This window comes from Triticum aestivum, chromosome 3A (genome assembly GCF_018294505.1).
Source record: "Triticum aestivum cultivar Chinese Spring chromosome 3A, IWGSC CS RefSeq v2.1, whole genome shotgun sequence".
Taxonomy (NCBI): Eukaryota; Viridiplantae; Streptophyta; class Magnoliopsida; order Poales; family Poaceae; genus Triticum; species Triticum aestivum.
In genome coordinates, this window is record NC_057800.1 from 109440692 (window position 1) to 109468589 (window position 27898).

The window sequence follows — 27898 nt, forward strand, 5'->3', positions numbered from 1 at the left end:
ACCCTGTTTGAATATATATAGAAAAAGGTGCAATTGCAAAAAATGACAGGATTGATATGGCTATTGTAGGGGCCACGTCTGAGGTGGCGACCCTTAAGCAAGCGCTGCTTGAGGCCGAGAAGAGTGCGGCCGTGGAGCGCACCGAGCGGGAGAGGTACGAGGCTAAGGTTGGCAAGGTGCGGCAAGAGCTCCAGGTTCTCATGAAGAAACATGAGAGTTTGGAGCTTGACTCGAAGATGCGAGCGTACGAGCTCGCGGCAGCTATAGAGAATGCCAAGTCTGCCAAGGCCGAGTCCCAGAGGACCCTCCATGAGTTGGATGAGGTGAAGAAGATTGCGGCGGGTAAGGCATTCTTTATGCAAAGCAAACACACAAACGTGAGTTACTTGTTACTTACCCGAATCCGGAGCTCTCCAGGAGCGTTCGCAGATCTTCCCCGGAGTGTATCTGATGCCGCCGCATTCTATCGAGCCGAGGAGGGCAGCTCGACGGAGAAGGTGTTCTGGTAGCAGTACACTGAGGCCGGACACCCCGTGCCCCTGAGCGACCAGCTGAAGCAATTGGTCGAGCTCCACAAGGCGGCCGAACAGGCCATGAAGGGCCTCCTAGTTCGGCTGTGGCCTGGAGAGGCCCTGCCTGGGAGCTATTTCGGGCTGGTGCGGCGGCTGGTGGAGGCCTATCCGAGGCTTGAAGACATCAAGCGCTCCGTCTGCATCGAAGGTGCCCGTAGGGCCCTTGCCCATGCTAAGGTGCACTGGGGCAAGTTGGATGCGGAGAAGCTTGTGAAGGATGGGCCACCGCCGGGGAAAGAGCATCACAAGTCCGAGAATTATTATAAGGATGTTCTGAAGGGTGCCCGCCTTGTTGCGGATGAATGTACCAAGGATGTATTTTTTGAACAAAACCCGCTCGTGTTATCTTGTGCGTTGAAAACTTGTTCATATGTGCTAAGCAATGCTGCTTGAATTTAAAATATTACCTTTTGTGCGGCTGTTTATCAATACTGAGAGATGGCGAGTCGTCGGCTTCTGCCCCCTTGCCACTAGTGCTGGGGTGTTCGGGGATAAACCTGGGCGCTCTTTTTCCCATATTTGGGTCCTTCGAGGGAGGCGCTCAGCCCAATGAACGAGGCAATCGAACTATAATGCGTGAACACTCTCACTTAGCCATAGAATTCTGTAATTTTAAATTTCGGCGAAGCCCCTAGTATTCGGAAGACCGAGTTCGGGGCGCTATCCACGCCTTGGCCGGACAGAGCCGACTCCTCGCCCTAAGCGGCATAAGTCTTTAAGGACTCGAAAAGACCTCTCGAACAGTGACCAGCTCTCGCCTCATCATGACGGTCAGTTTTAGCTTTCTCCACTGAGGTGCTCGGCCCAGCTCAACTGGGGCACAATCGCAGTGGTTCTCCTAGTGCTACCTTAGCCGATATAGCAGAACGTAAGGCACCAAAACATAGGAGCCGGGCAAACCCAACTATTGACCCAAGACATGATTCGGAGCCGATGCATATAATGCTATAAGTTCGGGGTGCCGCACTTGTGAAAGTGTTCAGACTTCTTACACCATGTTGAGGGGTACTGAAGCCCCTGGCGTATTTTGGCCGTACCAAGGTGTACGGGTGCAACATGTCAATAAGGAAAAAAGGTAATGCAAAAAATAGACAAAAGCTATGCATTGTTCATTAAAATGGTTGCGATCAAAGTAGAACGATACAAGTAATGTGATAAACGAAAAGTTGGACTATTTAACATGTCTGCTCCAGGGGCAAGCTGCGGAATAGTATGCGAAACAGGTATACTGCTCGTGATAGAGACCACCTGTGATTTCCGTATGCGGCATGGCATGTTTGCTTCCTGGTTCTTGCATCATTTGTGCGGTAGTTGAACTGCCGAACAGTCCTTCCGGAGAGTAGAGTCCTGAAAGTAAGAGAAAAGTAAAAAATCGGCAGCCCCTGGTGCGGTTTAAGCCGTGTTTTGGGCGTGCCGTGATGGTGCCCCTCCCCCTATGCCCAGGGTATCTCCAGAGCGAAGTTATGGACGCAAAGTACTAGCGCCGCCTTTTTGCGAGGGTTGGGGTCGGGGCCGAATTGCTACGCCTGCTCGGAACGTGCCAAGCGGTCTTGTTATAGGTTACTCCAGGCGCGCTTGACGGTGTCCAGTCGTTGAATGGCCGGACTAGAGAACTGCCTGGAAAGGCTGCTTTGTACTTCCGCTGTGAGGGCCGCCGTGTGCTCCTCCGTATGGAGGGAGCGTTCGGTGTTTCCATTGACCATAATTACTCCTCGAGGGCCTGGCATCTTGAGCTTAAGGTATGCGTAGTGTGGGACCGCATTGAACTTGGCAAATGCGGTTCGCCCGAGTAGTGCATGATAACCACTGCGGAACGGGACTATGTCGAAGATTAACTCCTCGCTTCGGAAATTATCCGGAGATCCGAAGACCACTTCAAGTGTGACTGAGCCTGTGCAGCTGGCCTCTACACCTGGTATTACGCCTTTAAAGGTCGTTTTGGTGGGCTTAATCCTCGAGGGATCTATGCCCATTTTCCGCATTGTATCCTGGTAAAGCAGGTTCAGGCTACTGCCGCCGTCCATAAGGACTCTAGTGAGATGAAATCCGTCAATAATTGGGTCGAGAACCAATGCGGCGAATCCGCCATGACGGATGCTAGTGGGATGGTCTCTTCGATCAAAGGTGATCGGGCAGGAGGACCATGGGTTGAGCTTTGGGGCGACTGGCTCTACCGCGTATACGTCCCTTAACGCGCGCTTCCGCTCCCTCTTGGGGACGTGGGTGGTGTATATCATGTTCACCGTCCGCACTTGTGGGGGAAAACCCTTCTGTCCATTGTTGTTCGGCGGCCGGGGCTCCTCGTCGTCATCGCTATGCAACCCCTTGTCTTCATTGTTGTCGCTTAATCTGCATGCCTGCTTGAACACCCAACAGTCCCTGTTGGTGTGATTGGCCGGCTTTTCGGGGGTGCCATGTATTTGGCACAAGCAGTCGAGTATTCGGTCCAATCTGGACGGGCCCCTAGGATTCCTTTTGAATGACTTTTTCCGTTGACCGGATTTAGAGCCTCTGAATCCGGCATTAACTGCCGTATCCTTAGCATTGTCGCTGTTGATGCAGCGCTTCTGCTGGTTGCGATGCGACCTGCCACTAATGTCCCTGGTGTCGGAACGACCAGGGTTCTTGGTCATGTTCTTGCTACGAGCAAGCCAGCTGTCTTCTCCCGCGCAAAAGCGGGTCATGAGTGACATGAGTGCTGCCATAGATTTCTGCTTCTCCTGTCCTAGGTGTCGGGCAAGCCACTCGTCGCGGATATTATGCTTGAAGGCTGCTAAGGCCTCTGCGTCCGGACAGTCGAGTATTTGATTTTTCTTTGTTAGGAACCGTGTCCAGAATTGCCTGGCCGATTCGTCTGGCTGCTGAATTACGTGGCTTAGGTCATCAACGTTTGGGGGTCGCACATAAGTGCCCTGGAAATTGTCGAGGAATGCGGCTTCCAGGTCCTCCCAACAGCTGATTGACCCTGTTGGCGGGCTATTAAGCCACTGTCGGGCTGGTCCTTTAAGCTTGAGTGGGATATATTTGATGGCGTGGAAATCATCGCCGCGGGCCATGTGGATATGAAGGAGATAATCCTCGATCCATACCGCGGGGTCTGTTGAGCCATCATATGATTCGATGTTTACGGGTTTGAAACCCTCGGGGATTTGATGATCCATTATTTCGTCTGTGAAGCACAATGGGTGTGCGGCGCCTCTGTATTGGGCGATATCATGACGTAGCTCCAATGAGCTTTGTCTACTGTGTTCGGCCCTGCCAAATTTGTGGCCGGCGTGACGGTTGTCGTCTTGAGCCGTGGGGTGCCTACGCGATCCGTAGATCGATCTTGTTTTGTCTTGTCTTGTCCTCCAACATGTCGCGTAAGTCCGGTGCGTATTCCCGTGCCTTGGTACGGGGTGCGGCTTGGGTGGAGGGCCATGAGGCCTCTTTGTCGCGACCACGAGGTGGCCTGTCGGCCGTGTCGAGTGCTTCCTCCTCTAATCGGGGTAGCAACCTGCGCTTCGGGTAGCACTTGGAGGGGCGTTCGGGTTTATGCTCTTCGGTCGCAAGGACTTCAGTCCATCTATCGACTAGCCGATCTTGATCAGCTTTAAGCTATTGCTGTTTTTTCTTGAGGCTTCTTGCCATGGCCATAAGCCTGCGTTGAAAACGCTCTTGTTCGACGGGATCCTCTGGCACGGCGAATTCGTCGTCGTCGAGGCTTGCCTCGTCTTCGGAGGGAGGCATACAATTATCGTCCTCGACCTCTCTGTCGGCCGCTCTTTCATGAGGGCTGGTTTCTCCATCCTCCTGTGCTAAATCTTGCTCGGGGGGATGTTCTTCGGCGCTTTCCGGGGTATTATTATCTCCCGTGCTGGAATCGTCGTTTTTGTGTTGGCGGGATTTTGAGCGGCGCCGCTGATGCCGGCGCTTTTGCTGTTTCTTGGAGGGGTCATCCTCCGCCGTTCCATCGCCCTCTCCCTCTTTTGGGGTGTCCACCATGTATATGTCATATGACGAGGTGGCTTTCTAAGGCCTAGTAGGTGCTGGTTCTTCATCATCTCCTTCATCGGCATCCATACCGTCGATGTCTTCGGAGTCAAAGTCGAGCATGTCGGTTAAGTTGTCGACAGTGGCTACAAAGTGGGTGGTGGGTGGGCTTTGAATTTCTTCATCGTACGAATCCCAACCTTGCTGACCGTAGTCCGGCCAGGGCTCTCCTGATAAAGAGAGAGACTTTAGTGACTTCAGGATATCGCTGAAAGGCGAGTGCTGAAAGACGTCCGCGGCCGTGAACTCCATGATCGGCGTCCAATCGGATTCGCTCGGCAGGGGCGCGGAGAGTTCAGAGTCCGGAGAAGAATCCGGCTCCATGGAGTCACGAGTCTTGCAGGGTATGGGGCTGGTGTTCGGCTCAACCACCGTTGGGATCTCAGCCCCCGAGGCGGCGTCCAACCGCCCGTCCTCGATCGGCGCGGCCGGCTCCGAACTAGGGGTCGGAGCCGACGCGGGTGCGGCCTCCATGGCACTGCTTGGCGGCAGAGCTAGATCATGCTCGTCGTGACAGTGTGGTGCGCTCGGCAGTGGTTCGAACCCGTCGAAGATCAAGTCCCCATGGATGTCGGCCGTGTAGTTTAAACTTCCGAATCTGACCTGACGGCCAGGGGCGTAGCTTTCGATCTGCTCTAGATGGCCAAGTGAATCGGCTCGCAGTGCGAAGCCGCCGAAGACGAAGATCTGTCCGGGGAGGAAGGTCTCACCCTGGACTGCATCGCCATTGATGATCGTAGGAGCCATCGGGCCTGACGGCGACGGCACAAAGGAACTCTCAATGAAAGCACCAATGTCGGTGTCAAAACCGGCGAATCTCGGGTAGGGGGTCCTGAACTGTGCGTCTAGGCCGGATGGTAACAGGAGGCACGGGACACGAAGTTTTACCCAGGTTCGGGCCCTCTCGACGGAGGTAATGAAGGAAATATGCCCTAGAGGCAATAATAAAGTTATTATTTATTTCCTTATTTCATGATAAATGTTTATTATTCATGCTAGAATTGTATTAACCGGAAACATAATACATGTGTGAATACATAGACAAACAGAGTGTCACTAGTATGCCTCTACTTGACTAGCTCGTTAATCAAAGATGGTTATGTTTCCTAACCATAGAAAAAGAGTTGTTATTTGATTAAACGGGATCACATCATTAGGAGAATGATGTGATTGACTTGACCCATTCCATTAGCTTAGCACCCGATCGTTTAGTATGTTGCTATTGCTTTCTTCATGACTTATGCATGTTCCTATGACTATGAGATTATGCAACTCCCGTTTGCCGGAGGAACACTTTGTGTGCTACCAAACGTCACAACGTAACTGGGTGATTATAAAGGAGCTCTACAGGTGTCTCCAAAGGTACATGTTGGGTTGGCATATTTCGAGATTAGGATTTGTCACTCCGATTGTCGGAGAGGTATCTCTAGGCCCTCTCGATAATGCACATCACAAAAGCCTTGCAAGCATTGCAACTAATGAGTTAGTTGCGAGATGATGTATTACGAAACGAGTAAAGAGACTTGCCAGTAACGAGATTGAACTAGGTATTGAGATACCGACGATCGAATCTCGGGCAAGTAAAATACCGATGACAAAGGGAACAACGTATGTTGTTATGCGGTCTGACCGATAAAGATCTTCATAGAATATGTAGGAGCCAATATGAGCATCCAGGTTCCACTATTGGTTATTGACCGGAGACGTGTCTCGGTCATGTCTACATTGTTCTCGAACCCGTAGGGTCCGCACGCTTAAGGTTTCGATGACAGTTATATTATGAGTTTATGAGTTTTGATGTACCGAAGTTAGTTCGGAGTCCCGGATGTGATCACGGACATAACAAGGGGTCTCGAAATGGTCGAGACATAAAGATTGATATATTGGATGGCTATATTCGGACACCGGAAGTGTTCCGGGTGATTTCGGAGAAAACCGGAGAGCCGGAGGGTTACCGGAACCCTACCGGGAGAAGTAATGGGCCATATGGGCCTTAGTGGAGAGAGAGAGGGGCAGCCAGGGTGGGCCACGCGCCTCCTCCCCCCTGGTCTGAATTGGACTAGGAGAGGGGGGGCGGCGCTCCCCTTTCCTTCTCCTTCCCCACTTCCTTCCCCCTCCTAATAGGAGTCCTACTCCTACCAGGAGGAGGACTCCTCCTGGCGCACCAATAGGGGCCGGCCGGCCTCCTCCCCTTGCTCCTTTATATACAGGGGCAGGGGGCACCCCTAGACACACAAGTTGATCCACGTGATCATATTCTTAGCCGTGTGCGGTGCCCCCTTCCACCATAATCCTCGATAATATTGTAGCGGTGCTTAGGCGAAGTCCTGCGATGGTAGTACATCAAGATCGTCACCACGCCATCGTGCTGACGGAACTCTTCCCCAACACTTTGCTGGATCGGAGTCCGGGGATCATCATCGAGCTGAACGTGTGCTAAAACTCGGAGGTGCCGTAGTTTCGGTGCTTGATCGGTCGGGCCATGAAGACATACGACTACATCAACCGCGTTGTGCTAACGCTTCCGCTGTCGGTCTACAAGGGTACGCAAATCACACTCTCCCCTCTCGTTGCTATGCATCACCATGATCTTGCGTGTGCGTAGGAAAATTTTGAAATTACTATGTTCCCCAACAGTGTCATCCGAGCCTAGGTTTTATGTGTTGATGTTATATGCACGACTAGAACACAAGTGAGTTGTGGGCGATATAAGTCATACTGCTTACCAGCATGTCATACTTTGGTTCGGCGATATTGTTGGATGAAGCGGCCCGGACCAACATTATGCGTACACTCACGCGAGACCGGTTCTCCTGACGTGCTTTGCACAAAGGTGGCTAGCGGGTGACAGTTTCTCCAACTTTAGTTGAACCGAGTGTGGCTACGCCCGGTCCTTGTGAAGGTTAAAATAGCACCAACTTGACAAACTATCGTTGTGGTTTTGATGCGTAGGTAAGATTGGTTCTTGCTTAAGCCCTTAGCAGCCACGTAAAACTTGCAACAACAAAGTAGAGGACGTCTAACTTGTTTTTGCAGGGCATGTTGTGATGTGATATGGTCAAGACATGATGCTAAATTTTATTGTATGAGATGATCATGTTTTGTAACCAAGTTATCGGCAACTAGCAGGAGCCATATGGTTGTTGCTTTATTGTATGCAATGCAATTGCGTTGTAATGCTTTACTTTATCACTAAGCGGTAGCGATAGTCGTGGAAGCATAAGATTGGCGAGACAACAACGATGCTACGATGGTGATCAAGGTGTCGCGCCGGTGACGATGGTGATCACGACGGTGCTTCGAAGATGGAGATCACAAGCACAAGATGATGATGGCCATATCATATCACTTATATTGATTGCATATCTTTTATGCATCTTATCTTGCTTTGATTGACGATAGCATTTTAAGATGATCTCTCACTAATTATCAAGAAGTGTTCTCCCTGAGTATGCACCGTTGCGAAAGTTCTTCGTGCTGAGACACCACGTGATGATCGGGTGTGATAGGCTCTACGTTCAAATACAACGGGTGCAAAACAGTTGCACACACGGAATACTCAGGTTATACTTGACGAGCCAAGCATATACAGATATGGCCTCGGAACACAGAGACCGAAAGATCGAGCGTGAATCATATAGTAGATATGATCAACATAGTGATGTTCACCATTGAAACTACTCCATCTCACGTGATGATCGGACATGGTTTAGTTGATTTGGATCACGTGATCACTTAGAGGATTAGAGGGATGTCTATCTAAGTGGGAGTTCTTAAGTAATATGATTAATTGAACTTAAATTTATCATGAACTTAGTCCTGGTAGTATTTTGCAAATCATGTTGTAGATCAATAGCTCGCGTTGTTGCTTCCCTGTGTTTATTTTGATATGTTCCTAGAGAAAATTGTGTTGAAAGATGTTAGTAGCAATGATGCGGATTGGATCCGTGATCTGAGGTTTATCCTCATTGCTGCACAGAAGAATTATGTCCTTGATGCACCACTAGGTGACAGACCTATTGCAGGAGCAGATGCATACGTTATGAATGTTTGGCTAGCTCGATATGATGACTACTTGATAGTTTAGTGCACCATGCTTAACGGCTTAGAATCGGGACTTCAAAGACGTTTTGAACGCCATGGACCATATGAGATGTTCCAGGAGTTGAAGTTAATATTTCAAGCAAATACCCGAGTTGAGAGATATGAAGTCTCCAACAAGTTCTTTAGCTAAAAGATGGAGGAGAATCGCTCAACCAGTGAGCATGTGCTCAGATTGTCTGGGTACTACAATCGCTTGAATCAAGTGGGAGTTAATCTTCCAGATAAGATAGTGATTGACAGAATTCTCTAGTCACCATCACCAAGTTAGTAGAACTTCGTGATGAACTATGATATGTAAGGGATAACAGAAATGATTCCCGAGCTTTTCGTGATGCTGAAATCGACGAAGGTAGAAATCAAGAAAAACATCAAGTGTTGATGGTTGACGAAACCACTAGTTTCAAGAAAAGGGCAAAGGGAAGAAGGGGAACTTCAAGAAGAACGGCAAGCAAGTTGCTGCTCAAGTGAAGAAGCCCAAGTCTGGTCCTAAGCCTGAGACTAAGTGCTTCTACTGCAAAGGGACTGGTCACTGGAAGCAGAACTACCCCAAGTGATTGGCGGATAGGAAAGGATGGTAAAGTGAACATAAGTATATTTGATATGCATGTTATTGATGTGTACTTTACTAGTGTTTATAGCAACCCCTTAGTATTAGATACTAGTTCAGTTGCTAAGATTAGTAACTCAAAACGGGAGTTGCAGAATAAACAGAGACTAGTTAAGGGTTAAGTGACGATGTGTGTTGGAAGTGGTTCCAAGATTGATATGATCATCATCGCACACTCCCTATACTTTCGGGATTAGTGTTGAACCTAAATAAGTGTTATTTGGTGTTTGCGTTGAGCATGAATATGATTTGATCATGTTTATTGTAATACGGTTATTCATTTAAGTAAGAGAATAAATTGTTGTTGTTTTGTTTACATTAATAAAACCTTATATGTTTACACACCCAATGAAAATGGTTCATTGGATCTCGATCGTGGTGATACACATATTCATAATATTGAAGCCAAAAGATGCAAAGTTAATAATGATAGTGCAACTTATTTGTGGCACTGCCGTTTAGGTCATATTGGTGTAAAGCGCATGAAGAAACTCCATGCTGATGGGATTTTGGAATCACTTGATTATGAATCACTTGATGCTTGCGAACCATGCCTTATGGGCAAGATGACTAAAGACTCCGTTCTCCGGAACAATGGAGCGAGCAACAGATTTGTTGGAAATCATACATACTGATGTATGTGGTCCGATGAATATTAAAGCTCGCGACATGTATCATTATTTTCTGACCTTCACAGATGATTTAAGCAGATATGAGTATATCTACTTGATGAAACATAAGTCTGAAAAGTTCAAAGTATTTCAGAGTGAAGTAGAAAATCATCGTGACAAGAAAATAAAGTTTCTACGATCCGATTGCAGAGACGAATATTTGAGTTACAAGTTTGGTCTTCAATTAAAACAATGTGGAATAGTTTCACAAACTCATGCCACCTGGAACACCACAACATAATGGTGTGTCCGAACGTCATAACCGTACTTTATTGGTATAGTACAATCTATGATGTTTCTTACCGATTTACCAATATCGTTTTGGGATCATGCATTAGAGACAACTGCATTCACGTTAAAAAGGGGCACCATCTAAGTCTGTTGAGATGACACAATCTGAACTATGGTTTGGCAAGAAACCGAAGTTGTCATTTCTTAAAGTTTGGGATTGTGATGCTTATATGAAAAAGTTTCATCCTGATAAGCTCAAACCAAAATCGGAGAAATATGTCTTCATAGGATACCTCAAAGGAGACTGTTGGGTACACCTTCTATCACAGATCCGAAGGCAAGACATTCGTTGCTAAGAATGGATCCTTTCTGGAGAAGGAGTTTCTCTTGAAAGAAGTGAGTGGGAGGAAAGTAGAACTTGATGAGGTAATTGTACCTGCTCCCTTGTTGGAAAATAGTTCATCACAGAAAACGGTTTCTGTGACACCTACACCAATTAGTGAGGAAATTAATGATGATGATCATGAAACTTCAGATCAAGTTATTACTGAACCTCGTAGATCAACCAGAGTAAGATCCGCACCAGAGTGGTACGGTAATCCTGTTCTGGAAATCATGCTACTAAATCATGATGAACCTACGAACTATGAAGAAGCGATGGTGAGCCTAGATTCCGCAAAATGGCTTGAAGCCATGAAATCTGAGATGGGATTCATGTATGAAAACAAAGTATGGACTTTGGTTGACTTGCCCGTTGATCGGCAAGCAATTGAAAATAAATGGATCTTCAAGAGGAAGACGGGCGCTGATAGTAGTGTTACTATCTACAAAGCTAGAATTGTCGCAAAAAGGTTTTCGACAAGTTCAAGATGTTGACTACGATGAGAGTTTCTCACTCGTATCTATGCTTAAGTCTGTCCGAATCATGTTAGCAATTGCCGCATTTTATGAAATCTGGCAAATGGATAAACAAAGCTGCATTCCTTAATGGATTTCTTAAAGAAGAGTTGTATATGATGCAATCAGAAGGTTTTGTCAATCCTAAAAGTGTTAACAAAATATGCAAGCTCCAGCGATCCATCTATGGACTGGTGCAAGCATCTCGGAGTTGGAATATGCGCTTTGATGAGATGATCAAAGTATATAGTTTTATACAGACATGTGGTGAAGCCTGTATTTACAAGAAAGTGAGTGGGAGCAGTACATCATTTCTGACAGGTATATGTGAATGACATATTATTGATCGGAAATAATATAGAATTATTCTGCAAAGCATAAAGGAGTGTTTGAAATAAGTTTTTCAAAGAAAGACATCGGTGAAGCTGCTTACATATTGAGCATCAAGATCTATAGAGATAGATCAAGACGCTTGATAAGTTTTTTCAATGAGTGCATACCTTGACAAGATTTTGAATTAGTTCAAAATGGAATGGTCAAAGAAAGAATTCTTGCCTGTGTTACAAGGTGTGAAATTAAGTAAGACTCAAAGCCCGACCACGGCAGAAAATAGAAAGAGAATGAAAGTCATTCCCTATGCCTTGGCCATAGGTTCTATAAAGTATGCCATGCTATGTACCAGACCTATTGTATACCCTACACTGATTCTGGCAAGGGAGTACAATAGTGATCTAGGAGTAGATCACTTGACAGCGGTCAAAATTATCCTTAGTGGAATAAGGATATGTTTCTCGATTATGGAGGTGACAAAAGGTTCGTCGTAAAAGGGTTACGTCGATACAAGTTTTGGCACTGATCCGGATGACTCTAAGTCTTCATCTGGATACATATTGAAAGTGGGAGCAATTAGCTAAAGTATCTCTGTGCAAAGCATTGTAGACATAGAAATTTGCAAAATACTTACGGATCTGAATATGACAGACCCGTTGACTAAAATTATCTCACAAGCAAAACATGATCACACCTTAATACTCTTTGGGTGTTAATCACATAGCAATGTGAACTAGATTACTGACTCTAGTAAACCCTTTGGGTGTTGGTCACATATCGATGTGAACTATGGGTGTTAACCACATAAAGATGTGAACTATTGATGTTAGATCACATGGCGATATGAACTAGATTATTGACTCTAGTGCAAGTGGGAGACTGAAGGAAATATGCCCTAGAGGCAACAATAAAGTTATTATTTATTTCCTTATTTCATGATAAATGTTTATTATTCATGCTAGAATTGTATTAACCGGAAACATAATACATGTGTGAATACATAGACAAACAGAGTGTCACTAGTATGCCTCTACTTGACTAGCTCGTTAATCAAAGATGGTTATGTTTCCTAACCATAGACAAAGAGTTGTTATTTGATTAAACGGGATCACATCATTAGGAGAATGATGTGATTGACTTGACCCATTCCATTAGCTTAGCACCCGATCATTTAGTATGTTGCTATTGCTTTCTTCATGACTTATACATGTTCCTATGACTATGAGATTATGCAACTCCCGTTTGCCGGAGGAACACTTTGTGTGCTACCAAACGTCACAACGTAACTGGGTGATTATAAAGGAGCTCTACAGGTGTCTCCAAAGGTACATGTTGGGTTGGCGTATTTCGATATTAGGATTTGTCACTCTGATTGTCGAAGAGGTATCTCTGGGCCCTCTCGGTAATGCACATCACATAAGCCTTGCAAGCATTGCAACTAATGAGTTAGTTGTGAGATGATGTATTACGAAACGAGTAAAGAGACTTGCCGGTAATGAGATTGAACTAGGTATTGAGATACCGACGATCGAATCTCAGGCAAGTAAAATACCGATGACAAAGGGAACAACGTATGTTGTTATGCGGTCTGACCGATAAAGATCTTTGTAGAATATGTAGGAGCCAATATGAGCATCCAGGTTCTGCTATTGGTTATTGACCGGAGACGTGTCTCGGTCATGTCTACATTGTTCTCGAACCCGTAGGGTCCGTACGCTTAAGGTTTCGATGACAGTTATATTATGAGTTTATGAGTTTTGATGTACCGAAGTTAGTTCGGAGTCCCGGATGTGATCACGGACATAACGAGGGGTCTCGAAATGGTCGAGGCATAAAGATTGATATATTGGACGGCTATATTCGGACACCGGAAGTGTTCCGGGTGATTTCGGAGAAAACCGGAGAGCTGGAGGGTTACCGGAACCCTACCGGGAGAAGTAATGGGCCATATGGGCCTTAGTGGAGAGAGAGAGGGGCGGCCAGGGTGGGCCGCGTGCCTCCTCCCCCCTGGTCCGAATTGGACTAGGAGAGGGGGGGCGGCGCCCCCCTTTCCTTCTCCCTCCCCACTTCCTTCCCCCTCCTAGTAGGAGTCCTACTCCTACTAGGAGGAGGACTCCTCCTGGCGCGCCAATAGGGGCCGGCCGGCCTCCTCCCCTTGCTCCTTTATATACGGGGGCCGGGGGCACCCCTAGACACACAAGTTGATCCACGTGATCATATTCTTAGCCGTGTGCGGTGCCCCCTTCCACCATAATCCTCGATAATATTGTAGCGGTGCTTAGGCGAAGCCCTGCGGCGGTAGTACATCAAGATTGTCACCACGCCATCGTGCTGATGGAACTCTTCCCCGACACTTTGCTGGATCGGAGTCCGGGGATCGTCATCGAGCTGAACGTGTGCTAAAACTCGGAGGTGCCATAGTTTTGGTGCTTGATCGGTCGGGCCGTGAAGACGTACGACTACATCAACCGCGCTGTGCTAACGCTTCCGCTGTCGGTCTATAAGGGTACGTAGATCACACTCTCCCCTCTCGTTGCTATGCATCACCATGATCTTGCGTGTGCATAGGAAAATTTTGAAATTACTACGTTCCCCAACAGGTAAAACCCTACGTCCTGCTTGATTAATATTGACGGTATGGGTATTACAAGAGTTGATCTACCACGAGATTAGAGAAGCTAAACCCTAGAAGCTAGCCTATGGTATGATTGTTGATGTGTATGTTGTCCTACGGACTAAAACCCTCCGGTTTATATAGACACTGGATAGGGTTAGGGTTACATAGAGTTGGTTATAATGGTAGGAGATTTGAACATCCGTATCGCCAAGCTTGCCTTCCACGCCAAGGAAAGTCCCTTCCGGACACGGGACGGAGTCTTCAATCTTGTATCTTCATAGTCCAGGAGTCCGGCTTGAAGGTATAGTTCGGCTATCCGAACACCCCCTAATCCAGGACTCCCTCAGTCTTACATCCAATGTAAATGGTTTACTGAATCTTGATCACAATGATACACATAATATTGATGCCAAAAGATGCAAAGTTAATAATGATAATGTAACTTATTTGTGGCACCGTCGTTTAGGTCATATTGGTGTAAAGCACATGAAGAAACTCCAAGCCGATGGGCTTTTGGAATCACTTGATTATGAATCACTTGGTGCTTGCGAACCATGCCTCATGGGCAAGATGACTAAGACTCCATTCTCCGGAACAATGGAGCAAGCCACTAACTTATTGGAAATAATACATAACGATGTATGCGGTCCGATGAGTGTTGAGGCTCACGGCGGGTATCATTATTTTCTAACCTTCACAGATGATTTGAGCAGATATGGGTATATCCACTTAATGAAACACAAGTCTGAAACATTTGAAAAGTTTAAAGAATTTCAGAGTGAAGTGGAAATCATCGTAACAAGAAAATAAAATTTCTACAATCTGATCATGGAGGTGAATATTTGAGTTATGAGTTTGGCCTTCATTTAAAACAATGTGGAATAAATTTCACAACTCACGCCACCTGGAACACCACAACATAATGGTGTGTCCGAATATCGTAACCGTACTTTATTGAATATGGTGCGATCTATGATGACTCTTAACGATTTACCACTATCATTTTGGGGTTATGCATTAAAGACAGTTGCATTCACATTAACTAGGGCACCATCTAAATCCGTTGAGACGACACCATGTGAACTGTGGTTTAGCAAGAAACCTAAACTGCCGTTTCCTAAAATTTGAGGTTGCGATGCTTATATGAAAAAGTTTCAGCCTGATAAGCTCGAACCCAAATCAGAGAAGTGCGTCTTCATAGGATACCCAAAAGAAACTATTGGGTACACCTTCTATCATAGATCCGAAGGCAAGATCTTTGTTGCTAAGAATGGATCCTTTCTAGAGAAGGAGTTTCTCTCGAAAGAAGTGAGTGGGAGGAAAGTAGAACTTGATGAGGTAGTTGTACCTTCTCTCGAGTTGGAGAGTAGTTCATCACAGAAATCAGTTCCAGTGATGCCTACACCAATTAGTGAGGAAGTTAATGATGATCATGAAACTTCAGATCAAGTTACTACCGAACCTCGTAGGTCAACCAGAGTACGTTCCGCGCTAGAGTGGTACGGTAATCCTGTTCTGGAAGTCATGTTACTATACCATGACGAACCTGTGAACTATGAGGAAGCGATGATGAGCCCAGATTCCACAAAATGGCCTGAGGCCATGAAATCTGAGATGGGATCCATGTATGAAGAACAAAGTGTGGACTTTGGTTAACTTTCCCGATGATCAGCAAGCCATTGAGAATAAATGGATCTTCAAGAGGAAGACAGATGTTGATAGTAGTGTTACTATCTACAAAGCTCGAATTGTCGCAAAAGGTTTTCGACAATTTCAAGGTGTTGACTACGATGAGATTTTCTCACTCGTAGCAATGCTTAAGTCTGTCCGAATCATGTTAGCAATTGCCACATTTTATGAAATCTGGCAAATGGATGTCAAAACTGCATTCCTTAGTGGATTTCTTAATGAAGAAGTTGTATATGTTGCAACAAAAAGGTTTTGTCAATCCTAAAGGTGCTAACAAAGTGTGCAAGCTCCAGCGATCCATCTATGGACTGGTGAAAACATCTCGGAGCTGGAATATACGCTTTGATGAGTTGATCAAAGCATATAGTTTTATACAGACTTGCAGTGAAGCCTATATTTACAAGAAAGTGAGTGGGAGCACTACAACCTTTCTAATAAGTATATGTGAATGACATATTGTTGATCGGGAATGATGTAGAATTTTCTGGAAAGCATAAAGGATGTTTGAAAGGAGTTTTTCGAAGAAAGACATCAATAAAGCTACTTACATATTGGGCATCAAGATCTATAAAGATAGATCAAGACGCTTGATAAGACTTCGATGAGGACATACCTTGATAAGATTTTGAAGGAGTTCAAAATGGATTGGTCAAAGAAGGAGTTCTTGCCTGAGTTGTAAGGTGTGAAGTTGAGTAAGACTCAAAACCTGACCACGGCAGAAGATAGAGAGAGAATGAAAGTCATTCCCTATGCCTTAGTCATAGGTTCTATAAAACATGTTATGTTGTGTACCAGACCTATTGTGTACCTCACCATGAGTTTGGCAAGAGGGTACAATAGTGATCCAGGAGTGGATCACTGGACATCGGTCAGAATTATCCTTAGTGGAATAAGGACATGTTTCTTGGTTATGGAGGCGACAAAAAGTTTGTCAGAAAGGGTTACGTCGATGCAAGCTTTGACACTATCCAGATGACTCTAAGTCTCAGTCTGGATACATATTGAAAGTGGGAGCAATTAGCTAGAGTAGCTCCGTGCAGAGCATTGTAGACATATAAAATTTGCAAAATGCATACGGCTCTAAATGTGGCAGACCCGTTGACTAAACTTCTCTCACAAGCAAAACATGATCACACCTTAGTACTCTTTGGGTGTTAATCACATAGCGATGTGAACTAGATTATTGACTCTAGTAAACCCATTGTGTGTTAGTCACATGAAGATGTGAACTAATCACATAAAGATGTGAACTATTGGTGTTAAATCACATGACGATGTGAACTAGATTATTGACTCTAGTGCAAGTGGGAGACTGAAGGAAATATGCACTAGAGGCAATAATAAAGTTGTTATTTATATTTCCTTATATCATGATAAATGTTTATTATTCATGCTAGAATTGTATTAACCGGAAACTTAGTACATGTGTGAATACATAGACAAAACAAAGTGTCCCTAGTATGCCTCTACTTGACTAGCTCGTTAACCAAAGATGGTTAAGTTTCCTGACCATAGACATGTGTTGTCATTTGATGAACGAGATCACATCATTAGGAGAATGATTTGATGGACAAGACCCATACGTTAGCTTAGCATAATGATCGTTTAGTTTTATTGCTATTGCTTTCTTCATGACTTATACATGTTCCTCTGACTATGAGATTATGCAACTCCCGAATACCGGAGGAACACCTTGTGTACTATCAAACATCACAACGTAACTGGGTGATTATAAAGATGCTCTACAGGTGTCTTTGATGGTGTTTGTTGAGTTGGCATAGACCGAGATTAGGATTTGTCACTTCGTGTATCAGAGAGGTATCTTTGGGCCCTCTCAGTAATTCACATCACTATGAGCCTTGCAAGCAATACGTCTAATGAGTTAGTCACGGTATGATGCATTACGGAATGAGTAAAGAGACTTGCCAGTAACGAGATTGAACTAGGTATGATGATACCGATGATCGAATCTCGGGCAAGTAACATACCAATGACAAAGGGAATAACATATGTTGTTGTGTAGTTTGACCGATAAAGATCTTCGTAGAATATGTAGGATCCAATATGAGCATCCAGGTTCCGCTATTGGTTATTGACCGGGGATGTGTCTCGGTCATGTCTACATAGTTCTCGAACCCATAGAGTCCGCATGCTTAACGTTTGATGATGATTTGTATTATGAGTTATGTGATTTGATGACCGAAGTTTGTTCGGAGTTCCGTATGAGATCACGGACATGACGAGGAGTCTCGAGATGGTCGAGACATAAAGATTGATATATTGGACGATGTTACTCGGACACCGGATGAGTTCCGAGAGGTATCGGATAATTATCGGAGTGCCGGAGGGTTATCAGAACCCCCCGGGGGAACTAATGGGACTTCATGGGCCTTAGTGGGAGAGAGAAGGGCCACAAGGGGCCGCCCCCCCCTTTGGGTCCGAATTGGACTTTTCCAGGTGGAATCCTACTAGGACTTGGAGTCCTAGTAGGACTCCCCTCTCTTGGCGCGCCGTACAGGGGCCGGCCGGCCTCCCCCTCCCCTCCTTTATATACGGGGCAGGGGGTACCCTAGAACACCAAGTCTTCTCTTAGCCGTGTGCGGTGCCCCCCCTCCACAGTTACACACCTCGGTCATATCGTTGTAGTGCTTAGGCAAAGCCCTACGCCGGTAACTTCATCATCACCGTCGCCACGCCATCGTGCTGACGGAACTCTCCCCCGTCCTCAACTAGATCAAGAAATCGAGGGACATCATCGAGCTGAACGTGTGCTGAACACGGAGTTGCCGTACGTTCGGTGCTTAGATCGGTTGGATCGCGAAGACGTTCGACTACATCAATCGCGTTACTAAACGTTTCCGCTTTCGGTCTACGAGGATACGTGGACACACTCTCCCTGCTCATTGCTATGCTTCTCCTAAATAGATCTTGCATGATCGTAGAATTTTTTTTGAAATACTACGTTCCCCATCATAATCATGCCTCGTGGAAGTGGTTTGGTGCGCCACGCCTGAATCGCGAAGTTGATGACACCACCTACCTAAGCATGCATGCTGTTGTTTGCTCATTTGCAACACCTCTGTGGTAGTGGTGAAGCCAATATCGTGGCTGTGTAGTCGAGTGACTACACAACTTTTGAGCTAAAGGCTTTACATAGAAATTAAATTCCATGTGTAAAATTCAAGAAATAATACAAGATTTAGAGATAACTTTTGTTTGACATCAGAGGTTTGTAGTCCGGGCACCGTCACTACTATGTGGCAATCTAACCCATCTCTCTGGTCGCCTTGTGGGAGTCATTGTATGATGCTATAGTTGAGGAAGGGACAATGGAGCCAGAATGTGGGATGAGACGAGGAACGAATCTCACATGATTTTTCAGCCCCCCCCCTCTCAATCCGAATTCGTCTTCATGTTGAGCCGAACGATCAGAGTTGGGCAGAGTATGCCACGCTAGCAGAATGCGTATGGAAAACGAGCAAGTAAATGTAGACGGTGCGGCGGAACAATGTTAAATTCCGTAATTTGCACTTTCTTTAGTTCATTGATTAAAGCGCGATCTCCACACAAGTTTTATGACCGTAGATGAACTATACACAGAAAAGAAAGGGCAAATGTACACAAAGAATAAAAATAAGAAGCAAGACCATGGATATTGGCAAGCTGAATATCACCGTGCTGGTAGTATCACAACAAAGTGACAAACACGGATTTGGGACTAATTTATTTTGAGATAAAAGATTTGGGCCTAACTAGTTCATTTAGGGGTAACTGGGCCTGCATGAGAGCCCTACCGGGGGTCTAAACATGATGGGCCATTGTTAGGCGCCTTCCATCACAGGCCTCACGTCCTTTTTTTTCCTTTTCTTTCCGGCTGCCGATTTGAGCACTGCCAGCAGCGCCCGCTCCTCCCCCTGTCAGCCGTCGATGCCTCCCCCGATCCAACACCTGCCGTCCAAACCAAATCGGGCGTGAGTATAAGTTCGCCGCCGTCACATCCGAGCAGCTTCCTCTAGTCTTGTCCCCTCCCGCGGCTAGGGTTTCCTCCGCTTCGCTCTCGCAGGTGAGACCCCCGACCCCCGATCCGATCTCGTGCCCCCGTCTGTCCTTCCGCTCGATTCCTCGCCTCGTCGGCCCGCCGCGCTGGTGCCCGGCGCTTGGGTCCGGGCTCCCGCTCGATTCGCCCGCGGGAATCCCGTCGGCCCGTGATTCGCTTGCTTGTACGGACAGATCCGCATCCATGGCGTGCCGTATCCGAATTAGGATTAGATATTCTGAAGAGGTGTCGGTGGTTTTCTAGATTCGTTGCGGTTTTGGGGCTGATGATTCGCAAGGGGGGAACAGTATGGTCGCAGCTAGGCTATACTACGTAATAGATTGCGTCACGAGATGTCCGTATGCTGCTCTAACTGAATTTGTGCTGGATTGGCTGCTTTGTATGGGGAGGGGTTTGCTCTGCTTGGCTGTTTACTTGTATGATGTCAGTGGTTGTAGGTCGTGACATTTTGCTGCTTGTTTCGGTGCAGAATGCCTCGCTACGATGAGCGTGATCGTTATGGCGGCAACACAAGGCTGTACGTGGGTCGTCTTCCCTCGCGCACCCGCACAAGGGACCTTGAAGACCTCTTCGGCAGATATGGGAGGTGAGCGGGCAGAATTCCTCTCAGCCAGAGCTGCTTTTTGCCTTCTGAGTGACAAGTTCATGGAACAAATATACTAGTTCCTTCTTGTACAGCGGATTTATTTTGACCGGTTTCATGTCATGTCACCCATGCAAATTATGTGTGAGTTAGCTTTTAGTCAAATAGGTCTGTGCTTTGCTCTCTTGTCTGAAGACATGTAGAGCAGAAATTGAGACACACCTGTTCAATTTCTTGCACCCAATGGCGTTAGTCATCCACATGGTTACTCTGAGACAATGGCATTCCATACGGCATATCTAAGCCAGCACCCTGTGGTCTCTCAACATTGTTCTCTCTCCCCCCATTGTTTCTTGTACCATCACATATATCCACAAGCCCTTCATGTTTTTTAACTTGGATGATCTTGTTGAAGGTTTTGGGGGCTTACCCAACCTCGGTGTCCATGGTGGATTGGTGGGAGGGTGCCCTTGGTGGAATTGGTGGCTATTCTCGCAAAGTTTCTAGCAGACTTTGGCGATTGTTTTCAAAAATAAATTGCCTGTTTTAATGGAAATCACAATCATGCCTGGTGTTTAGTTCATTCTGCGTGGTGATACATTTCTCTACTTGCGTCTTGATGGTGTTACTGTTTCCGGAAACCATTTCCACAGAGTGCGACATGTGGATATGAAGCATGAGTTTGCATTTGTTGTAAGTAACCGCTCTTGTTCACCTTGTTTTGACTTCTTAATCCATGTTTGTACTGTTCACATTGATGCCCCTCCTTCTCTTGTATAAATCTTATTGCAGGAGTTTAGTGATCCCAGGGATGCTGATGAAGCAAGGTACAATCTTGATGGTCGTGACTTTGATGGAAGCCGCATGATTGTTGAGTTTGCTAAAGGGGTAAATATTGCTCACTATAATTTTTTCTATGTTGATTTATGCTTTTGTTATTTGCACTTACTTATTATGATCTTCATTATAGGTTCCGCGTGGCCAAGGAGGAGGAGGTGACCGTGACCGTGGCCGTGGCGGTGACCGTGAATATATGGGTCGGGGACCTCCTCCTGGTTCTGGCCGTTGCTTTAACTGTGGGATTGATGGGCATTGGGCTCGTGACTGCAAAGCTGGCGACTGGAAAAATAGGTGCTATCGTTGTGGAGATAGTGGCCACATAGAAAGGGATTGCCAGAACAGCCCTAAGAACCTCAAGTATGCCCTGCGAGTTTGTCTTTTCTGTTTTATAAGTAGAGCATATCTGACTTAAGTTGTGTTGATGAAAACAGGCGTGGAAAGAGTTACTCCAGATCTCCATCTCCTCGCCGTGGAAGGGTGCGTGATAGGAGCTACAGCAGGAGCCGCAGTAGGAGCTACAGGTATATGTTGCTTTGAAAATTTGGGCACCGTTTCTGCTTATTCTGTGGCATGATTCCGTTGTTTTGGTAGTATGTGGAGTCTGAATTCTGAACATAGTACTGGTATTCTTTTTTCTTGCAAAACTAAAGCTCTTAAGACCTTTGTTGTCCAATTATCATGGTATTTCATTTTTTGCATATTGTTTTCCTGTTATGCATGGGTTTAGTTCCATCTGCTGCTATTCTGTGGGCATAGGTTTACTTCATCATACATTTTTACTAACCCGCTAATGTGGTAATTTTTAATTAAATACTCGTGTTTGCTACTAATGAACACTCCCTCCATCCCAAAATAAGTGTCTCAAGCTTAGTACAACTTTGTACTAGAGTTAGTACAAAGTTGAGACACTTGTTTCGGGGCGGAGGGAGTATATGCCAATGTAAAAAATTGGTTGATTTCTTGATATTGCTTTTAAACATACTCGTGTTGTGCTTTAATTCTTTTTTTTTCCTATCATGTTTTGTATATGAAACACTGACTGTATGTCTCTTGCTTTACTTAGCCGCTCTGTTTCCCCAAGGAGGGATGAAAGGCGATCAAGGAGCCCCCGTGACAGTCGCAGCCCAAGGAGGAGCCCCCGTGACAGTCGCAGCCCAAGGAGGAGCCCCCGTGACAGTCGCAGCCCCAGGAGGAGCCCCCGCGACAGTCGCAGCCCTATGAAGAGCCCCCGTGGCAGTCGCAGCCCTATGAGGAGCCCCCGTGACAGCCGCAGCCCTAGGAGGAGCGCTTCACCTGCCAAGGGGAGGGCCCGGAGCCCCACCCCTCCTGGCAGCAGGAGCCCTGCACCAAGGGAAAACAGCAGGAGCCCAATGAAGGCTGACAGCCCTAATAACATGAGCCCAGCTGCAAATGGTCGTAGCCCGAGCCCCAGGGACGGCGAAGACAATGGCAACCACCGTGCACCCAGTGGAAGTGCATCACCCGGTGGTGGTTGAGAGATGGATCGAAATCCTTCCGGTGTTCACCCAGTTGAAGTTCACCTGGTGAGGGTCGAGAGATGGATCAAATTCTTCCTACTGCTACGAAACTCTCTAAACATGTTGAACAAAGACTTGCCTGTACGAGTTTGATTTTATTGTGTACTCTATTTCGGTATTGATACTCCAGTCAGACCATAATATCTGTTGTACTATGTGCACATGGAATCATTTTGCAGTTTCAAATAATCTTTTTGTGCTTAATTTCTCATCTTTATCGTGCTACATGGTCGAAAATGCGTGTAGTATTTGTCCTTTGAAAGATGTAGGGGAAACAATCTTTTCCATCATCCACTCTCCTCAGGGACGTACAAAAAACACCATCATCTTCTCATATAAGGCCATATGGGTTCATCTGCTGCGGACATTGACCATCTGCCAGAAGGTCCCTCTCATGGATGCATCGGTGAAATCGTCGTCGGCTACGCCGTCTCCCTCCACGCTGCCGGTTTGTGGCGGCGTGAGCTCTGTAACCATGTTGAGGCTGCTCACATCGGAGAGGGCCAGGCCGTCGCTATCAACTGCGCTTCTCTGACGGCGAGGTGGCGGCGTGAGCTCTGTCACCATGTTGAGGCTGCTCACGTCGGAGAAGTCCAGGCCGTCACCCTCCTGCAGCCGCATCACGAACTGCAGGTTCCACACCACGTCCTCCATGGCCGGCCGGTCGGCGCCGCGCTCCGCCAGGCACCTGGCCACCGTCTCGCCGTACTTCCTCAGCGCCGCCGGCCTCGCCGCGGCGGCGATGCGCCGATCCACGATCTTCTCCAGCTCGCCCCTGCCCTGCCAGTGCAGCCCCCACTCCACCAGGTTCGACATGGGCTTCGGCAGCCTCGGGTCGACGACGGGCCGCGCGCAGACGGCCTCCAGCAGCACGACGCCCAGCGAGTACACGTCGGACTTGGCCGTCAGCTGCCTCGTCCGGCAGTACTCCGGGTCGACGTACCCGAAGCTGCCCTTCACCGCCGTGCTGACGTGCGTCTCGTCCAGCACCGGCCCGGCCTTGGACAGCCCGAAGTCGGCCACCTTGCCCGTGAGGTCGCCGTCCAGCAGGATGTTGGACGACTTGACGTCGCGGTGGATCACCGGCTTGTCCACGGCCGTGTGCAGGTAAAGGAGGCCCCTCGCCGCGCCGGCGCACGCCTCCAGCCGCTGCGCCCAGCTCAGCGGCGCCGCGCCGCCGCGGCCGTACAGCCGGCTCCGCAGCGAGCCGTGCTCCATGTACTCGTACAGCAGGATCATCTCCTCCCGCTCGTCGCAGTAGCCGACGAGCGACACAAGGTGGCGGTGGCGCAGCCCGGACAGCAGCTCGATCTCCGTGCGGAACTCCCGCGCGCCCTGCCGCGACTCCGGGCTCGCGCGCTTCACGGCGACCTTAGTGCCGTCCTGGAGCACGGCGCCGTACACCTTGCCGAACCCTCCCTCTCCGATGATCAGGCTGTCGTCGAAGTTGCGCGTCGCGTCTTGCAACACGGCGAGCGGGAAACGGTAGCTCGGCATCACCGCGGCGGCAGCCCTGGGGCTGGTTCCCGGAGTGTTACCGGCAGTAGTGAAGCTTGACGACCCTGACGCAATGGCGCCGCGAACGCTGAGGCGGCCGAGGAGTGGCATCCATGGCGTGGACGACTGGCTCTGCGTCGGCGTCGGCTGCTTCTTATCACTTTCCTCCTCTTCCTCCCCCTCCTTCTTCCTCTTCTTCCTGAGGACAATGGCGAGAGCAACGGCGATGGACACGAAAGCGAGCGGTCCGCACACGGAGCCAAGAAGGACGGCGAAACGCGACTTGGCTGCCCCCGCCGCCGGCTCGACGACGACGACAGAGCCGGCGCTCAGGTGCATCTTCATGATCTCAATCCCATTGAGGATGGCAGCGGGCATCACGATCTTATTTGCCAGAGGGCCAACATGGACGGCGAGTTTCCCGGAGGCTTCGCTAGCAGGCAACACGAAGTCCTTGTAGTACGGGAACGCCAGCGCACCATCGCCGACGGCGGCGAGGTCAAGGTCCGTCAGCACGGTGGCGTGACTGGCGTCGTCGACGTAGGCGTTGATGTGGAGCTGGTGGGGAGCCTTGCCGACGATGTCGCAGAAGTGGAACCTGATGAAGTAGCTGGAGCTGGCGTCGACGTCGAACTGCCACGCCATCTGTTTCTGCCCGTCGAATGAGCTGCTGTTGATCACGAGCTCCCTCGCCGTGGCGTAGACGACGTCCGGCGCGTCGGTCGCCGTCGCTTGCCCGGGTAGGCGGTTCGGCGTCCCGTTGTAGCGGACCTCCCGAGTCACCGCGTCGGCCACGGAATGGGAGAGGAATCGCAGGTCGGTGGTCCACTCTCGCCAGAGCGCGTCGTCGTCGGGCGCGACGGCCGGGCCGCCCACGTTGAGGCGGTAGGCCGTCTGCAGCGGCAGCGCGGCGGGGATGGGCTCTGGGCGGCCCGTCGACGACTCGGCGGCGTCGGCGACGAGGCCGTCGGGCGCGGAGACGACCTCGACGGCGTTGACGAAGGCGATGCCCCCGTCGACGAGCGGCACGAACGAGACCACGAGCGTGTCGCGCGCGACGTCCAGGAGGAACTCCACGCGCGCCGGCTGGGGCGACGATGACGTCGACGCGTTGCCGGGCTCGGGCGCCGGGACGCCGTCCTCGAGCAGCACGGCGTCCTGCGTGGACACCTTGAACGCCCTGGCCGCGGCGGCGAGGTCGTAGCTCCGGTACACGAAGGGGAAGAAGTGGAGGCGGAGGAAGTGCCGGCCGCGGCGCCTGATGGCGAACGAGTATGATGAAGGCGCGGAGAAGACCCTGGCGTTCTGGTACAGCGCGGCGTCGCGGAAGCCGGACACCAGGTCCGGCGAGGCCTTCACCGCGGCGCTGCGAGGGGACGTCAGGGTGACCGCGCCGGAGCCGGAGCCGCCGTCGTCGGCGAGGAAGAGCCTCCGGCCCACGGGCGTGTCCAGCGAGGAGCCGCAGCTGACGAGGTAGTTGTCCTCCGGCGCGTACGCCGCAGCGCCGCAGACGAGCAGCGCCGACACGAGCCCGAGCACGCCGCGAGGTCGAGCTCGCCGGAGCCTCGCCGTCGCGGCCATGGCAAACTCCGAGGACCACCTACACACGATCAAAAGATCATGCGCAGAACATGCAGAGAAGGAAACATGTCCGCCGGAAGTACATCGAACCACAGAAAAGCTACAAGGAGCCAAAGAAGAGCGACAGGGGGACGAACGGCGCTACCTCCAGGCTCCGGCTACCGGCCAGCTGATTCAGCAGCAGTCGAGGTCCACCATGGATGATGTGCGCTGCCGTGGTGTCATGCTTATCTGCGAGGCCTTGGGTTGGTGCGAGGCCAGGGATTGCGGGAAGAAGGGGACACAGAGGTCACTGGCGACCGGTCAGAGAGACGGATCGCCATCAGAGGCGGCCCGCCGAATTGAAGGCTTGTTCGTCTCGTAGCGCCCTCCTCCCCACGCCATTGGGCACGCAAGTCGCAACCGTTACCGAACTTGTGAGCAGGGGACTGGACTGGACTGGAATGTTGCTGCACTTGGAAGCTCGTTGGAACGTACTAACCCTACCACTGAATATTCAGGAAGAAGACGACAGTGGCGACAGGCCGAGCTGCATGCTGGGAATTCCGTGGCACGCGTATGGAAAAAATGCACCTGAAAGCAAACGCTGGGAGGCGTGACGAGAGTGCGGGACACGATTGTTTGGTCCCGGGAAATTGTCGCTAGGCTGGTTTTATCTTTGAATCGTCAATGCTACTAGGAGTGATTCTCAAAAAAATAAAATGCTACTAGGAGTGTGGTTTTTCTGCCCTGCAAGAGACATCTTGACCGTGGATTTATCGACCATGGTTGCTTTAAGACTTGTGCTACATTTCTTACTTTTATATAAAAAATTGTCTTACTTCAAAGTGTTATATACTATGTTTTGTTGTGTTTTTCCTTGTCCCAAAGTGTCTCGTGAAGTTTTAATGTATACCAACAAATAAGAGTGCATTTCTTTCTGATTGGGTTTACTAGTACACAACAATACACAATGAAACATTTCGATACATGTTGAAATAAGAGGGAAAAAACCCGGTGTAACACTATGGAACAAGACAAAATCTACCAATTCTAAAAAAATAGCATGAATCTCAAAGCAACGGTGACGGTGGATTTTGTTGGAATAAATCCGAGGCACACCGTCGATCATTCGAGGACAAAACAATCACACGAGCATGACACTGAGATTTGTTAACGAGGTTCACCGATATGGCTACATCCCCAGGGCCTGACTATGGACGCTCCTTCCCATGACATCGCTACAATACCGCACCCAATCGCCCTGGACACCGGCACATGCCGCCGACTTTTCCTGCGTTCCGGTGCTATTATGTTGGCATAGGTTACATCATGTGTCTAGCCCCGCTATATATGAGAGGCCTAGAATACAAGTGTCCTACAAGAACACGACTCCATATCTTATCTACACACAATACAACTCAGAGTCCAACCGTAACCTATCTTATACACAATATTCGACACAACTCTAACAAACTCCACCTTGGCGAATATTCTCCACCACATTGAATTCGTCAATGCATCAAACTTCCATGTATATTGGACTTGAGCTTATCCCATGAGCACCGCTGCTACTCCAAGACTCCATGTGACTCCATCTGCAACTTATAGTCCTTCCTTTTCTTGACCACAGTTAACACTCGAGCAAAATTACGTTCCTTGTTACTCTAGTTTGTGCTCCCAACTTTCAGAGTATCCGTCAGCGCCATCACACACTGATCACTGACCTGCGTGACAGTGAACAACTCACATATTGGTGTCACATATAAGAGTTACCTGAACTCAACATCACCGCTCCTTTCTTGACTGTCTGTCTGAAACTTAAAGGAATTTCACCATTGCTTTTAGTCATCCCGAGTCAATTCGCAATTGTCTCACCACATGTATGACCAACGGAGCCTTGACCCGTCTTCATGCCCCGTGCATACCACACGCCTCGCCGCTATTACCGCGTCGAGCCTCCGCTGTCCCGGTTAAGTCTCAAGGGTCGCGACCCACACGACTCAACACCCACTGCAGAGTACCACCGATCATCACCGACCGATGACGAGTTTCATGCTTCCATCGGACCAT

At 48.4% G+C, this 27898-nt stretch overlaps 2 protein-coding genes across 3 annotated transcripts; one reads left to right on the forward strand and one right to left on the reverse strand.

Moving 5' to 3' along the window:
- Positions 1–19618: 19618 nt before the first annotated feature.
- On the forward strand, positions 19619–22972 carry LOC123060562 (serine/arginine-rich splicing factor RS2Z32). Of its 2 annotated transcripts, XM_044483325.1 has the most exons (7): positions 19619–19813; positions 20277–20393; positions 21044–21083; positions 21183–21278; positions 21361–21587; positions 21662–21751; positions 22294–22972. In XM_044483325.1, exons 2-7 carry the CDS (start codon positions 20278–20280, stop codon positions 22724–22726), a joined length of 1002 nt encoding a protein of 333 aa, XP_044339260.1. In that variant the 5' UTR covers positions 19619–19813; position 20277; the 3' UTR covers positions 22727–22972. The 2 variants fall into 2 exon arrangements, with proteins under 2 accessions (XP_044339260.1, XP_044339261.1); XM_044483326.1 differs by lacking the exon at positions 19619–19813 and having other exon boundaries at positions 20281–20393; positions 20806–21083.
- Positions 22973–22995: 23 nt separating this feature from the next.
- On the reverse strand, positions 22996–26340 carry LOC123060561 (receptor-like protein kinase HERK 1). The gene is made up of 2 exons (XM_044483324.1): positions 25992–26340; positions 22996–25865 (listed from the first exon to the last, which is right to left on the reverse strand). Exon 2 carries the CDS (start codon positions 25844–25846, stop codon positions 23120–23122), a length of 2727 nt encoding a protein of 908 aa, XP_044339259.1. The 5' UTR covers positions 25847–25865; positions 25992–26340; the 3' UTR covers positions 22996–23119.
- Positions 26341–27898: the final 1558 nt, after the last annotated feature.